Source organism: Plecotus auritus, assembly GCF_963455305.1.
Source record: "Plecotus auritus genome assembly, chromosome: 2".
In the NCBI taxonomy this organism is placed as follows: Eukaryota; Metazoa; Chordata; class Mammalia; order Chiroptera; family Vespertilionidae; genus Plecotus; species Plecotus auritus.
In genome coordinates, this window is record NC_137771.1 from 116,248,884 (window position 1) to 116,266,584 (window position 17,701).

The window sequence follows — 17,701 nt, forward strand, 5'->3', positions numbered from 1 at the left end:
ACACCAGTTCTTCTGTCCTCATTTCATCAGACAGAGGCCTCTACTCTGGAGCCTCATTAGGGCCTGGGCACCTTTGGAAGCCTGAGCCTGTAGAATGTTAACTGTAAAATATTTCTTAGCATTCTATTTCCATCAAAATTGACTTATGAAATTGTAGTAATGCAGGGGATGATAGGAGCCGAGGCGTGGACCTGGAGGTGCAGGGAGCTGGTGTGCAAGCTCCGGCCTGTGCCGATTAATCCTTATCAAGATGACAACCTCCCAGAAGCACTAAGACTTTGTGGCAGAGCCCATGGAGGAAAAGCCATTGGAGAGCCTGGCCAGGATTGGTGAAGTCCTGGGCAAGAAGCTGGAGGAAAGGGGCTTTGACAAGGTTTATGTGGTCCTTGGCCAGTTTCTGGTGCTAAAGAAAGATGAAGACCTCTTCCAGGAATGGCTAAAGGACACATGTGGCGCCAATGCCAAGCAGTCCCGGGCTTGCTTTGGGTGACTTCGAGAGGGGTGTGACACCTTCTTGTGATGCTCTTTGGGAGTCCCCAATCCCTAACACCAGCCTTGTGTCTTCAGAGTTTGCATCTGAGTGGGGGCTACTTCCTTGTCCTCTACAAAGGAAATGATTGCTGTCTACTCACCACTGATGTCCTCCTGGTCTTTGGGGGAGTTCTCTCCCCTCACCATTTCAACTTTTTTGGAATTCTCACTCTTGTATGCATCTCCCTTCTCTTTCCCCTGCCAGTTTCAGGTCAATAATCAGCTTTTCTGAGTGGATTTCTGGCCCCTACCCTCACCCCTACTCTCATGTCTGGTCTGTTTAATGACATTTGGTTTCTCTTTTGGCGAAACAGTCACTGTCCATATAAAGTTTTTTAAATCAATAAAGTCAGTGGCCTTCCAAAAAAAATTATAGTAATGATATATGAAATCTTTTAGACTCAAAGATAAAATGTTAAATGGTACCTACCAAATCCCCATGTTTCTGGATTAGGGACACCCTTTACATTGACACAATTTCTCTATACTCACCATCTTTGTAGATACCAAGAGTAGAAGTTCTTCAATAAGAAAGTCATTAGCCATATTTAGAAACATTTGACTTTTAAATTATTAGTCAACAATTTTATATACAAAAACAATTTCTTATATTGAATTTTTAAACTAGTTACATAGATCAAACACTTTGCATTAGGAAATAAAACACTATATTAAGCAAAATCTAGTGTACCTGAAAAGTGTTGGTCCTATTCATTAGAATACTTCCTAAGTGACACCATGCTGAATTCCTGACAAAAGTATTAGTATTTGATCCCATAATTTTTCTATTGACAATCCAACCTGTGTTAATCTGAAACTACATCTGGTATTTGGTTATTTATTTTGAACTGGTGATCTAGAATTTTTTTTAGTTGTACATCCTTTTCTTTATAAATGTTGAAGTGTATACTCCCAAAATATCTATTTTTAAAATTAAAATACATGTACTTTTATATGTAATAGAACATATACTTCATAAAGACTAAAAAAAACTAAATATAATGAAATAGAACTTTTATTTATGTCTATTTTCACCTAAAAGAGTTGACTTCCAGAAATGCTGTTACATGTACCCTACTTTAAAAACTGATCTAAATACTATGATATTCATAATAGTAACTATATATATAAAAAAAAAGACACAGGTTAGTAACTTGTGTGAAGAAAACACCGGATACTTCAGTGAGGAATGGTGGCAGTAGTGATTGGAAAAATAAAGACATAACAGTGGTGTAATGATTAACAATACATAAGCCTAAGATGTTCTAGGATCAAGATTTTTTATCCTGCTTTGTCAAAATGATCACACGATTCTGTGTGGTGATGTGTGTGTTTTCATATAATGAATTTTCGAAGATCTCCCAATGTAAAAGTTTAGTTAAAAAAAATGACCGATTCTCTTCTAATGACACTGAGAAACACACTGAGTTCCACCTTCATTTGTCTTTTTAGTGCTTCATATTGTATCATAACAACATAATTTAAGTATAGCCTTGGCTGAGAATTTCCTCATTTATTTCTCAGAAGTAATGCTTTAAAAAATGCTTCCATCACATATTTCTATACTGAGATACTTAACTAAATCCAGAGGCATTCTTGCTTTTCAAGGAAATATGAAATTTGTCCGATTTAAACATGTACCCAGAATTAGTACCATAAATTATCTTGCCTTTTGTCACTAAATATACACATATAAACACACACACATTTCAATAGGGATATGATTTTAGAAATTGACTGTAACAATACTTAGGCACTTTAAAATTTTTAAATGAATGAATCATATGGATTTCTTTGAAGCCATTAAGTCCACATTATGAATGCAGAGCTAGTGGGGAACAATATTTTGTACATACATTGGAAAGGCAAAATAAATGTGTTTATAAAATAAAATTGAAGACTTTTTGTTTTCTAAGATTAATAACAAGCAAATACCCCATTACTGACAATTAGGTATACAAATTCCCATATAGAAAAAGAGGCCTGGCAGCAAATACCAGTATAAGTGACTATTTAGATACCTCACACTTAATTATCTTCAGAGGTAGTACATTACTGCTCCAGAGAAGAGAGTTCTGAAACAGGTCAGTCCCCAGCAGGCACCTGGGCATTATGGAGGTACCAGAGTGTCACTCCATCACTAAAAAATGTTCTCGGAATATTTGAACACCAGGGGAGAGAGTTTTCTTAATGTGACAAAAAAATTCTTCTTCCTGATCCTCCTATATCATCATCCCAATAACATGACCACTTGCTATTTTACTTTCTGTCTATGTAACCTCATGCACAGCTAGGAAATAATGATTTAGGACTTGAAATTCAAAACATAATGGTGTTCCTTTTTTCATTCCTCATTTTACTCAACACCCCTGCAGAGCTGATGCAAGGACTGAGTTCCCTTTGAAGTCAGCTTGCATCATCTTTGATGGGTTATAAAGCAATAGGAGATACTGACTGCAGTTTCGAGTATCTCGATTCCCATCTCAGATGATGCCGACACATTTGTCATTAAATGCATGCCATGAATAAATCCTTGGAAAAATTGCCAAGCAGTTAAAATTGGCAAGTATAGTCTACACATTTCTACTATAAAAGAATAGAAAAGAAAAATATTAACCTGTTTGAAGCATTTTATTTCATATTCTACTTAGGTTATTATTGTGGGTGATTTTATAGAGTATTCTTGTTACTTGGTTTACTTTTCCTAAGACTTTTAATATTTTGTAAAAAGTTATGTTAAACATATATTTAGATGCCAAAAATATTTGAGAACTTGAAGATGATGTTCTTTGTTTAAATAAGAGTAAAATAGATCAATATCTGTGGATGAACACTGGTAATATTGGCTTTGCAATATACTTTGCTCTCAGCAAAAATTATTTGTCACAGACAAAAGAGGAGAGTAATTTGGAGATAAAGGAAGAGCAAGGCCTTTGTGAAATTCTGTCTGCACTTGTAGGCATCACTACAGATCGGTAAGCTTTGGTTCTCATCTTCTGTGCAGCACATGGAAAAATTGCACTTCTCTGTTCTGTTGATGGTGGTTTTTATCCATGTGACAAGTTCTGGCCAATGAACTATGAACAGAGAGGCTGGGTGAAGCATTGGATTACTTGAACACTCTTCTTGATCCTCTGTAGAGATGACCATGGATGTATGTATGCCACAGAACAAGGTGCACTAACTCCAAGTAAACACAGGAACTACAGGTGCGGTGGAAAGTGACCAAGGAGACTGCAGTGGACTTGTCTGATCAAAAATTTAATTCTTGTTATGTTAAATAATTGAGATTTTAGTGCTACTCATTACAACAGCACACCCAGATTGATAACGCACACATTTATAAGTTTCTATATGTGAACTTTTAAATATATATATATTTTTAGATATATATATATATATGTATATACACATATATATACACACACCAACATTTAAAGAAAAAACTTAGTGATTAACACAACTCAAAATAAAAGACACCAAAATTTTGTTCGTGAAATACAATTGATCCTTTAACAATGTAGCTGTTAAGGACACCAACAATCCCACCACCACCCCCACAGTCAAATATCCACATATAACTTTTGACTACTCAGAAACTTAGTTTTTTCTCAGTATTAGTGGGAAATTGGTTACAGGACCTTATACAGATACCAAAATCCATGAATGCTCAAGTACCCTATATAAAATGACATAGATCAATGCATATAGTTGGCCCTTCACATCTACAAACTCTAAACCACAGATCAAAAAGCAAACAGGCATTTACTGAGAACAAACTGTGTATAAGTGAAGCAGTGTAGTTCAAACCCATGCTGTTCAGGGGTCAACAGTCCTCCACATTTTTGTCATTTCCATTGAATATCCTATATAATAAAGAGGTAATATGCAAATTGACCATCACTCCAACACACAACATGGCCGCCCCCATGTGGTCAAAGATGGCCACCACAAGATGGCCAGGCAGGGAGGCCAGTTGTGGGTGATCAGGCTTGCAGGGGAGGCCAGTTGGGGGGGACCCAGGCCTGCAGGGGAGGCCAGTTGGGGGGGACCCAGGCCTGCAGGGGAGGGTAGTTGGGGGGAACCAGGCCAGCAGGGGAGGGAAGTTGGGGGCATCCAGGCCTGCAGGGGAGGAAAGTTGGGGGCAACCAGGCCTGCAGGGGAGGGCAGTTAGGGGTGACCAGGCTGGCAAGGGAGGGCTGATAGGGGCAATCTGGAGAGCAGGGGAGCAGTTAGGTGTTGATCAGGCTGGCAGGAGAGTGATTAGGGGGTGATCAGGCTGGCAGGCAGAAGTGGTTAGGGGCAATCAGGCAGGCAGGCAGGCAGGTGAGCGGTTGGGAGCCAGTAGTCCAGGATTGTGAGAGGGATGTCTGACTGGGATCGGGCCTAAATGGGCAGTTGGACATCCCTTGAGAGGTCCAAGATTGGAGAGGGTGCAGGTTGGGCTGAGGGACACACACCCTCATGCACAAATTTCGTGCACAGGGCCTCTAGTACTATCTATAACTCTGCAGTACATGTCTCTAAGAGTTCTATAAACACATTATACTCTTATTAGGATAAAAACATTAATTTATGTTGCCCTTCTGAAGTTTGAATTTTCAAAATCATTATAGTTTTATAATGATTTGGAATAAATTTTGATTGTTGGGAAAAAATTTCAAAGGAGATTAGTAGGTAACAACTTTATAGAAATTTTAAAGAACATAGTTTATTTTAGAGAATGTCTAGCTGCTCTGGGAGCTGGATCATAGGTTATAAGAAGGCTGGGAGCCCTAACCGGTTTGGCTCAGTGGATAGAGCATTGGCCTGTGTACTGAGGGGTCCCAGGTTTGATTCCGATCAAGGACATGTACCTTGGTTTCGGGCACATCCCCAGTAGGGGGTGTGCAGGAGACAGCTGATTGATGTTTGTCTCTCATCTATGTTTCTAACTCTATCCTTCTCATTTCCTCTCTGCAAAAAATCAATAAAATATATAAATATATATTTAAAAAAAGAAGGCTGGGAGTAAGGAGGAGGATTGTGGCAGAAAAAATGTATAGATAATTTTTTCCTGTGTTGTCTTACATCTGTATGTCACAACAAGATATACATTCCATTAAGTTCTACATCATTTCCATTAAAAACACAATCTAAAGCCTAAGAGGAAAATACTGACTACCAGAAACCTAAGATTCTCAGAGGGCTTAGTGAACTGCTGAATTGCAGACAGATATGTTAGTTTCCTTTGAGTCAGTAATTTAAATCTCTCGCCTTATTTTTCCATCTGATTTCCAGTAGGTCACTCTTCAGTCAAATTTAATTTTATGTGGTTGAAGTGGGAGATCCAAAATGAAATTGCATTCTATAGTGGGAAAAATTAACCTACTTTTAATAACTCATTTGAAAGACACTTGGAAGACTTAACTTACTTTTATAGTTGAGTATCTGAAGAATGAATTATTATAGCCTTGTCAAATACTAAATAGCATGCTGTTAAAAATATTAGTCACACGAAGGGCTGTTTGACAGTAATGTCACAGAAAAGCTCTGGTCTATATGATTAGGCAGACTCTGCAACTTAATATCATGGGTCCAAGAATCCACAGAGGGGTGGGAGTGGAAAGTTGCTTCAGGTTTCCTCAGAACATTGGTAGGACTCTGCCAACTGATGCATTCCACCTGCTGTTCCAACCAGCTGAGGGGCCTGTGTCTGTCTTCCTGCTGTCACCTCCCAGCAGAGCTAGAGGAGAGCCTGAAAAAAATAAAAAGCCATATTTTCAAGTGAGGAAGACTTTAAAAATATACATTCAAGAAATGTGAGTTGAGAGCTAGACTAAAGGTTGTAAAGAAAATGATCCAAAGAATTTATTTTAAAAGGCAGGGTTGTTTTTCATTTTGTTTTGTTGTTGTTGTTTTAAGCCTAAAAGATAAGATTAGAAACTGGCTTGATTGAGCCCAACTGTGATTAAAAATAAATAAATCTTTTATAGTTAAGTCAAGAATTTTTTCCCTTTTTGTTCTTTGACTTTTTCTTGCTGGGAAAGGGGCAATCTTTACCTAATCAGAGCGAAGCAAGAATCACTGAGGCAGCAGAAGCATCATGCAGGTGAAGGTCAGGCAAACTTTCCCCCAAGTAATGCTGCTTTATCACTCATCCAACAAAGATTGGGGTCTTTCTTTCCTGGATCCTTTTGTACTTTCCCCTATTACTTGAACAGATCTGAACAAACCAGAGACTCTCCATCCAAAAATTCCATTTAGTTAAATTTATTTCAAATCCTTCAAATTTTATGTCTTGATGTTACAGCAACTTAAGGATAATACAAAATCCATGTGTTAGGCAGGAAGGCAAAGTTACCTAAAAACAAAACACAGAATACCATGATTGTGTTCATTGGTCCTTTGCCATTTAGCATTGGGCTTCATGTCAGTCCTATTAATCCAGCCACCTTTTAGTCTCAAGGTTTCTGTCTTCTGTATGTCTATAAAACATGAACGCTGTTGATGAAACATTGAGTTACAAATGGCATAATGTTACACTTGGCGACTTGGATAAGGGTCAGGTTGATAAGCCAACTACAAAACAAATACCCAAGGAATGGGTGGCATCCTCAATATATGGATCTTGCAGTTGCCTCTCAGTAACTGCCACAGGCTGTGACTTCTAGGTCACATGCTATGCCCATTTACTCTCCTAAGTAGATCTGTTGTTTCCCCAAGGGAATCAACATGAAGAAATGGGAAAAATGTCATTTTGCACAGATGAATTTAAGAATTAGTTCATGAACCCTAGCTGGTTTGGCTCAGTGAACAGAGCACCGGCCTGTGGACTGAAAGATCCCAGGTTCAATTCTGGTCAAGGGCACATGCCCACGTTGCTGACTTGATCTCCAGCCGATCAATGATTATCATCGTTGATTTTTTTCTCTCTCTCCCTCTGCCTTTCTCTCTGAAATCAATAAAATAAAAAATTTTAAAAATGAATTAGTCAATGATTTAAAAAGTCGTCTTATTTTAAAAGTACACATTTTGATTTGCAAGCAGCACCAAGGCACTGCTTCTTAGTCCCAACAGCATGGACTCCCTCTTCCTTTTGCCCAGGAACTCTACATTCATCTTGGCTCGCTCACCCTGACCTCGCCCAGCTGTCTCTTTTTCATTGATCTTTACTTGCCAATTATTTCTCTCTCCTTTTTTTCCCTCTCCTCCTTTCCCAGAATTTAGGTGAGGGAATTTCCACTTTCTGATTGAATGACACCATTCCTCTCTCAAAGTGGCTTAAAGTAGGTTTGTTTGTTTGTTTATTTATTTATTGGCTAAAGTTTCACATATGTCTCCTTTTTCCCTGATTGACACCTCTCCCTTGCCATTCTCACCCCTGGCAAGCCCCCACTACCCCAGTGTTTGTGTCTATTGGTTATGCTATATGCATGCATAAAAGTCCTTTGGTTGCTCTCTAACCCGCCCTCCCCTGCCATTTGTCTCTGGATCTATTCTTGTTCATCAAATTATGTTGATCATTATATCCCACATATGAGTGAGATCATGTGATATTTACCTTTCTCCGACTGGCTTATTTTGCTTAGCATAATGTTTTCCAGTTCCATCCATGCTGTTGCAAATGGTAAAAGTTCCTTCTTTTTTTTAATTTTTTTTATTAAGGTATTATATGTGTAAATATCTTACCATTACCCCCCCCACCCCACTCCCATACATGCCCTCCCCCCCCCAATGTTTTGCATCCGTTGGTTACTCTTATATGCATGCATATAAGTCCTTCAGTTGATCTCTTATTTCCCCCACCTCTCCCTAACTTTCCCGCTGTAATTTGACAGTCTGTTTGATGCTTTACTGCCTCTGTATCTATCTTTTTATTCATCAGGTTATAATGTTTTTTATTATTCACAAATGAGTGAGATCATGTGGTATTTTTCTTTCATTGACTGGCTTATTTCACTTAGCATAATGTTCTCCAATTGAAGTTCCTTCTTTTTTATAGTGGTACTAGAGGCCCGGTGCATGAAATTTGTGCACGGGGGAGGGGGTTGTCCCTCAGCCCAGCCTGCACCCTCTCCAATCTGGGACCCCTCGAGGGATGTCCGACTGCCCGTTTAGGCCCGATCCCAGTGGACTAACAATCCAGGACTACTGGCTCCCAACTGCTCACCTGCCTGCCTTCCTGATTGCCCCTAACCACTTCTGCCTGCCAGCCTGATCACCCCCTAACCACTCCCTTGCCAGCCTGATTGATGCCTAACTGCTCCCCCGCTAGCCTGTTTACCCCTAACTGTCCTCCCCTGCAGGCCTGGTCACCCCTAACTGCTCTCCCCTGCAGGCCTGGTCCCCCCCAACTGCCCTCCCCTGCAGGCCTGGTCACCCCTAACTGCCCTCCCCTGTAGGCCTGGTCCCCCGCAACTGCTCTCCCCTGCAGGCCTGGGTCCCTCCCAACTGCCTTTCCCTGCAGGCCTGGTGGCCCCCAACTTCCCTCCCCTGCAGGTTTGATCGCCCCCAACTGCCCTCCCTTGCAGGCCTGGTCCCTCCCAACTGCCCTCCCCTGCTGGCCATCTTGTGGTGGCCATCTTGTGTCCACATGGGGGCAGTCATCTTTGACCACGTGGGGGCAGTCTTCTTTGACCACATGGGGGCAGCCATCTTGTATGTTGGAGTGATGGTCAATCTGCATATTACTCTTTCATTAGATAGGATAGAGGCCTGGTGCACAGGTGTGGGCCAGCTGGTTTGCCCTGAAGGGTGTCTCAGATCAGGGTGGGGGTTCCCTTGAGGCGTGGGGCAGCCTGGGCGAGGGGCCTGTGGTGGTTTGCAGGCTGGCCACTCCCATTGGCGAACCAAGCGGAGGCCCTGGTATCTGGGGTTTATTTATCTTCTACAATTGAAACTTTGTAGCCTGGAGTGGAGCCAAGCCTTCTGCTTGCTCTGTGGTGGCAGCCATTTTTGGGGGGATTTATGTATCTTCTATAATTGAAACTTTGTAGCCTTAAGCAGAGGCCTGGGCCGGCCAGGGTGTGTGGAAAGCTTGGCTTCCTCCATCACCGGGAGCAACCCTAGCCTCCGGCTCTTTCCAGCTCCATGGCTGCCACCATTTCTGTTTGGATTTATGTATCTTCTATCATTGAAACTTTGTAGCCTTGAGTGGAGGCCTAGGCTGGCAAGGGCAGGTGGGAAACTTGACTTCCTCCATTGCCGGGGAAACCCAAGCCTCCCTCCTGCTCTCTGTGGCCATAGCCATCTTGGTTGGGTTTATTTGCATATTCGCTACTGATTGGCTGGTGGGCATGGCTTGTGGGTGTAGCGGAGTGATGGTTAATTTGCATATTACTCTTTTATTATATAGGATAGTATTCCATTGTGTAGATGTACAGCAGTTTTTTAATCCACTCATCTGCTGATGGGCACTTAGGTTGTTTCCAAATCTTAGCTATTGTAAGTTGTGCTGCTATAAACATAGAGGTGCATATATCCTTTCTGATTGGTGTTTCTAGTTTCTTGGGATATAGTCTTAGAAGTGGGATCACTGGGTCAAATGGGAGTTCCATTTTTAACTTTTTGAGGAAACTCCATACTGTTTTCCACAGTGGCTGCACCAGTCTGCATTCCCACCAGCAGTGCATGAGGGTTCCTTTTTCTCAGCATCCTCACCAGCACTTGTTATTTGTTGATTTGTTGATGATAGCCATTCTGACAGGTGTGAGATGGTATCTCATTGTTGTTTTGATTTTCATCTCTCGGATGATTAATGACTTTGAGCAGGTTTTCATATGTCTCTTGGCCTTCTGTATGTCCTCTTTCAAAAAGTGTCTATTTATGTCCTTTGCCCATTTTTTTATTAGATCTTAAAGTAGGTTTTTAAAGCTAAAATTTTAATGATTTTGTGGACATAATGAATATGTTATTTGAGAATACAATAATTAATCTCTAAGTTCTAGTGGTCCCAGTTCTCCAGAGATGAGTAAACTAGGGACTCTGTTTTATTCCTGAAAACATTATTTTTTTATCTTTCTCTGTTATTATAGTATGAAATAAAAAGCATTGTATAACCTAATGATTTTTATCTTTGAATTAATGTAAAAATAAAGAAGGCCACTCCTTTCTCCATTTTTTTTTTCATCTCTAGTAATAGATCCATAGTATTCTAACATACTGATGAAGTGAATCGAAGGGTAGCACATGGGCACAGCTATGGGCAGTAGAAAGACTATACAGCCTCTGCTGAGGAGGTTGATTTAATCTGCCAACTACTTCTAGGAATCCTTCCCACCTGGGACCTCCTAGCACCACCTTCCCCTGTTTGTTGCACCAGCCAGCACTCTCCCAGACTCTGATCACTTAATACTCTGATATTCACTAAAGCCTTCTTACTGGCCTCCCTGCCTCATTCTCTCCCCTTGCCACTTCTTATATCTGAAATAAGGAGGAAACCATAACTACCATCCTTAAAGTCAATTTTGTTTTCAATTAGCAATAATCACACCTTGGATAAACCTCACTGGCTATGATACAAACCTCTTAAATTCAGCTTTAGACACCCTCCAAGACCAGAAAAATGTAAGTTTACTTATCTAAGAATCAGGATAGGAAGAATTAGGAGATTTAGCTGATGGATTATAATAACCCTCCATAACCAGGACAGTATCTTCTTTTTGTTGTCCACAGCTGGTAAAGGGTTTATCCATTACTTATTTTCATTCTCACACTGCATTTTTATCCCCCTGAAATAAAACAATAGATTGCAGTGGGAATGGGGAGGGAGGTCAAAGAATACTTCAAATAAGAATAAAGAAGAAGAAAGTGTGGTTTACCTCACAAGAGAACATACTTTTAAAGCTCTTACTAGGTGTTATAAGCTCTGAGAGGATTAACATTCATATTTAATCATAAACACTTTGTATGCATTATAAAACATCCAAAAATTTGGTGGTATTTTATTAACAAGTTGGTTCATATTACTGTCTATCTTGAAAGAGAAATAATTTTAAATATCACCAGTATTTCCTTTATGTTGATATGTACTGCCCATTTCAAATTAGTGAACTTTCACAATACATTTGCTTCCCATTCTCTGTAGTTCTATTTATCTTCCAATGGAACAATTTCAAGACACATTTAAAAAAAAAATTAAATTATTATTTTAAAAATGTGGTGATAGCCAGTTCTGTCCCAAATACAGCTAAAATAAAAAGTCTTACTTGGTAGCTTTTTATTTGATTCACAAAGCAGTTTTCAGAAGCCAGTAATGTATGATTCCCTGTCTGGCACAATAGGCAACAGAACATTGTTTATCGCTCTGCTGATGTTTGCATGTTCCGTTACGTAGCCCTTGTTTGCACTGTCTCTTCTAAGGGTTGTAGAAACTTACACATGATGAACGCTCTGATAGTGCTGCTGTGTGGATCCAACCAGTTTCCATGAGTGGAGGATCAGCTCACAATTACTCAGGGAAGTCCATACAAGTCATCTTAGTTGGCCATTAATTAAGATCACTCCAACGCACAAGATGGCCACCCCCATGTGGACACAAGATGGCCACCATAAGATGGCTGTCAGGGGAGGGCAGTTAGGGGCGATCAGGCCTGCAGGGGAGGGCAGTTAGGGGTGACCAGGCCTGCAGGGGAGGGCAGTTAGGGGTGACCAGGCTGGCATAGAAAGGCAGTTGGGAGAGACCAGGCCAGCAGGGGAGGGCAGTTAGGGGCAACCAGGCTGGCAAGGGAGGGCAGTTAGGGGTGACCGGGCCAGCAGGGGAGGGCAGTTAGGGGTGACCAGGATGGCAAGGGAGGGCTGTTAGGGGCAATCGGGCCGGCAGGGGAGCAGTTAGGTGTCGATAAGTCTAGCAGGGGAGTGGTTAGGGAGTGATCAGGCTGGCAGGCAGAAGTGGTTAGGGGCAATCAGGCAGGCAGGCAGGTGAGTGGTTGGGAGCCAGTAGTCCTGGATTGTGAGAGAGATGTCCGACTGCCCATTTATTTATTTTTATTTTTTTTAAATATATTTTATTGATTTTTTACAGAGAGGAAGGGAGAGGGATAGAGAGTTAGAAACATTGATGAGAGAGAAACATCGATTTAGCTGCCTCCTGCACACCTCCTACTGGGGATGTGCCCGCAACCAAGGTACATGCCCTTGACTGGAATCGAACCTGGGACCCTTCAGTCTGCAGCCCAACGCTCTATCCACTGAGCCAAACCAGTTGGGGCTCAACTGCCCATTTAGGCCCGATCCCTCAAGGGGTACCAGATTGGAGAGGGTTCAGGCTGGTCTGAGGGACACACATACCCGCCCCCCCCAAGCATGAATTTCGTGCACCGGGCCTTTAGTAAAACATAATAGGCAACCTATTTCTGGACCATTTAATGTATCTCTTGAGATTTTTTAAGCAAGAGGATAAAGAACAAGTGATTTTAACCACCTGAGAAGTTCACTGCCAGAAATTTTCTATTACTACAAAGAAATTTTAATATGAATTATTAAAAACTAAGGCAAATGGGGATTTTTTAGTTGTATAGTTAGGAAATCAAGCCAAACAATATTTAAAAAACAAATTTATGGAGTTCTGTACATTTTGTACTATAATTTACCAAATAACATATCATTTAATTTTTCCAACAATCTTGTGAAGTGCCTATTATTTCCTTTACTCAGTTGAGGTATGGGAGTCTCAGAAAAAATTTATGGCCAAAATGCTCTGCACTATGATTTGAAATACTCAAATTAAATGTTATTGGATTACAAGCTCTTGATTTAGCCAGACTTAATGTGTTGTTCACCCTCGCCCAAATTCAAATTTCTTTTGATGAAATCAAAGATTATTTTTAAATACATGGCTGTCCTAAGGGCTACTGGAAGACCACTTCTCCAGAAGTGGATCCTTTTAGTGAGTATAAAAATATTAATAACAGAGTTTATTATGTAAATAATTAATTAATCCCACAAATCAAAGAAATATATTAGTAGACATGCTAGATAAAATATCTGAAAGATACATTGGGCTTCACTGGACAATGTTTAAGATTTGTCTATAAAATGCCCCACCACACTGAGATTCTTTCTTGATGACATTATCTTATTTATGTACCTTATCTATGCCCCTTATCTCAGACACTCATTGTCTACATCTTTCTCCTAGATTCCATGCTCAACTTCACTCTTGCCGTATGTATAGACACATTCTATTAATTTCTTAGTGTGAAAAGAAAATGGTTAGCTCTCTTTTTGAGCCAATTGATTAATTTCCTAAGTTATTCCTGACCCCACACACACTACTTGGTATGATTCAGCTTAATCTCTCAATTCTCGCCACCTGTCTTGAGTTTTTCCTACTCCACTTATTCCAACTTTTCCTTGCTTGTTTTTTTCAGTAGAGATACCATGATAAACAGATGCCTAATTTCATATATTAAAATTAATTATCATCATATCAGATATATAGTGTATGCTCAATATATAATTGTTAAATTGATGTATGAATAATTTTATGGATCTCAAATTTCAAAAACTTCAAACTACAACTAAATATTCATTAATATTGAATTTTATTTTTTATCCAGGATTTTCTGAGCTTCCAAAACTCACAGTCACTTTTAATACACTCAGAATATTAACTAGATTTTATTTCTTTGTATTCATTGAAACAACTTCTCTGTCATCTTCCATGACATACCACCTTGTTTTTATTCTAATTACTTTATTCATTTATTCAATATTTATTGAGAATTGACTATGCTTCTCCTATCTTTTCTTATGTTACTAAGATTATATTTTTTTTGCAGGACTCAATAACTTTATACTTACTTAAAATTGTTCCATATTCTGACCCTATATTATTTCTCAGTCTTAGTTTCCAAAACTATACAATTTTGGGGTGTGTGTGTGTGTGTGTGTGTGTGTGTGTGTGTGTGTGTGTATGTGTTCATATGTGTACCCCTGGATATACTGTTTTCATGTCAGAATTTACTGAGTCAATAGCTTTTAGGCAGATGATATTTTAAACCAACAGTTATTCTTTTGTTTGTTTAAACTCATAGGAAACCCACATGTATGGTTTTCTGTTGCATCACCTGGCTAAAATCCAAGGAAATCCCTACTATTTACATATAGATAAATTCAATGAAACAATAATTGAGTTTTCTTGAGTTTCTGAGAGAAGATTTTCAATTTAAAATATTGGAGGAAATAGCTGTTTCCACAGGATATGTGTTTGTGAAAATGTGTATAATCCTGGAGGTGCCAGCAGCCTGTTGTGGGTCTGAGAGAGGTACCTGTCTGAGAGAGGAGCCAACCTAGAGAGAAGACCTGAGAGACAGAGAGAATAGACTGACCTATGATGTCATATTTTGAATTTCTGAATCTAGTTTTGCTTTCAAGCTAGTTATTATTATTAATCATGTAAACTGTCTACTTCTTTTTCTTTAAACTAGTTTGAGCTTTTAAATTTTATTTCTTTTGTTTTCACTTGAAGCTAATATAATACAGATAGAATGTTTATTATAAAATTCTAGGTATCATAGGAGTGAACTTTAGGTCTTAAATAAATTGTCTTCTCAGATTGACCCAGTATTCAGATTTATTCTGTAAGAAATAAATTTCACTTCTGAAAGGAATATTGATATTTGGGTCACCCATATTTTGGAATCTTGGCCCATATTTGCAATCGTTTAGACTCCAGTAGGTCCCAGAGAATTCTATATCATAAGCTGGTGAAGAAGAGGTATTTTTAAAAGATAGTGATCTAGCCTCAATGATGTTCCCAGGGACATTAATACAAATTACCACAAAAATGTTGAGCCTATATCAAGGATTGCTCTCTAAATATAAGTTTATGTAGAATTAGACTTCTACCAATTTCCTCAGAGTTCCCCTATAAGGTGGATCAGATAGAATGTTTGCCACATGTGTTTCATGGTTTCACTGCTAAGGATAATTTTCAGCAAATTATGGTGTCATATGAAAATTTACTCAACAATGTCTTCTTGTGGGAATCTCAGGCAAACTATTGTCTTTATGATGAACTGTTTGAGTATTACTTCCTGTTTAAATGAAGTTCCATGGAGACCATGCATTTTGAGGTTCAGCATTGAGGTCAATGTATAGTATTTTGCTCAGTTTTTTCTATGCATCTGAGGTCTGCACAAATATTAAGTTTTTATCTTGAAAAATGCTTTTTCAGATCACTGGCAGGAGGACCAGGTCTGCTGTGTTACTGCAGGTAGCTCTCTCTAATTCACCAATAGTTATTAAAGGCTCAAATCATGGGTTCTTCAATCCTTGCCCCATTTTTTCCCTTCTTTATTTTAAAAGGATTTTCTAAGAATTACTGTACATTCACAAAAAGACCCCATTTAGAAAATAATTTGTGAATCCCCATTCTGTACAGTAATGGTCCACAAAACTGTATTAAGTCAGTTTCTTTAATAGGGAGAGTGCCTTTTTAGTTTCTGAGAAATCTGCCCCTGCTGAGATTTGAATCATGTACCCTTGGATCTAAGAGCATTTGCTTTACTCTTTAGATAAAGTAAAATCTCCTTAAAGGGGAATGGGGAGATCTCTTTGACTTTTTTTTTGTAATTTTTTTTTTTTGTTTCTTCCCTCCATCTTTTGTTTTATCTGTCCTAGAATCCTTTTTTATCTGATCATATTGGCTTTTAACAATATGAATATGAATCTCTGCATCTACAGCTTTAATAATGGCAATGTTGTTTAAGTAAATCATCTGGAAATGTCAGGTCCCAGAGTTGAGCTGCATAATTTTTAATATTCTCCAACCTATAAGATGCATGAGTCTGTTATTTGTGTCAAGTTAAACATGAAAATATTTTTTCTATGAAAGAAAAATGATAACATAGTAGTCTGAATTTGATATACTCTTTGTATTTCTTGAAGGTGGCCATTTTTGCAACAAGACTTCTAGAATCTTGTTCCTAAAAACATACTGTGATAATGAAATACAAGTTTAATTTTCTAAATCTTCTCAGAGTTTCATTATATATACACTAGCCAAAGTCTAATGTCCTGCAATTTGAGATGTAACATTCCTGAAAAACTAGATTGTGTTCCAAATGTTTTTCTAAACAAAATAGAATGTGAATATCTCTAATAAGTAATACAGGAGGTGTAATAGGCTCTAATATTGCAGTACTGAAGTGATTTTTTCCTCCTCCTTTGTCATAGCAGAATTTCAATACACATAGGAAACCAGGGTATAGTTCCTTAGTTGCCCTTGTTTCATCATTAAACATATCTTAAATGCTCACAATATATCAGGTAATTTGTAGAACATATAAGGATTAGTTCTTGCATAGAAAAAAATGTTTGTTCAAAGATGACATTGAACATGGCAATTATTCCCACTAGAACCATATGTATAACAAAGAGTTTGGAGGCAAAAAGATAATTTAACAAGGCATATTTTCTTTTTGTTGCAATGTCAGCCCTAATTTTTTACTCATAATTCTCTGAGGCCAAACTGGTAACAATCTAGATCTGGATTTGGCAATTTATTCAAGGTCAGAATATGACAAAATCTTATTATTTGATAGGATCAATGAAAGCCAAGGAAGCTTGTATGGATTCTTTCAACAGCAACCCAGCCAAAATTCTTGGAGTCACCTTGTATTTGTCCTTGACTGAAGTCATCAGCAACAGCTAGGACCTTAAAGTTCAAAGCTAACCTGAAATCAAGCTGGAAAATCTTTGTATCAGAAAGTAATACCGTTCTATATTAGATTGGAATACAAATATCTAAAAATAAACACTGTTTAATTACCCATAGTTTCTTAGTGTCAGACACAGTTAAATATAACACAGGTATTATTAAATAAACTAGAGGCCCGGTGCACAAAATTCGTGTACAGGGGCGTGTACCTCAGCCCAGCCTGCAACCTCTACAATCTGGGACTGCTGGCTCCCAACTGCTTGCCTGCATGCCTTCCTGATTGCCTTTAACTGCCCTTCCCTGCAGGCCCAGTTGCCCCCAACTTCCCTACTCTGCCCGCCTGGTCACCCCTAACTGCCCTCCCCTGCAGGCTTGATCACCCCCAAACGCCCTCCCTTGCAGTCCTGGTCCCCCCCAACTGCCCTTCCCTGCAGGCCCAGTTGCCCACAACTTCCCTCCTCTGCTGGCCTGATCCCTCCCACCTGCCCTCCCCTGCTGGCCATCTTGTGGCGGCCATTTGTATCC

At 39.2% G+C, this 17,701-nt stretch overlaps 1 protein-coding gene across 1 annotated transcript; it reads left to right on the forward strand.

Moving 5' to 3' along the window:
- Window positions 1-292: 292 nt before the first annotated feature.
- Window positions 293-490, forward strand: LOC308241414 (barrier-to-autointegration factor-like; the record flags this gene model as incomplete). The annotated part of the gene is made up of 1 exon (XM_080654816.1): window positions 293-490. The coding sequence occupies one exon, from the start codon at window positions 293-295 to the stop codon at window positions 488-490; it is 198 nt and encodes a 65-aa protein (XP_080510942.1).
- Window positions 491-17,701: the final 17,211 nt, after the last annotated feature.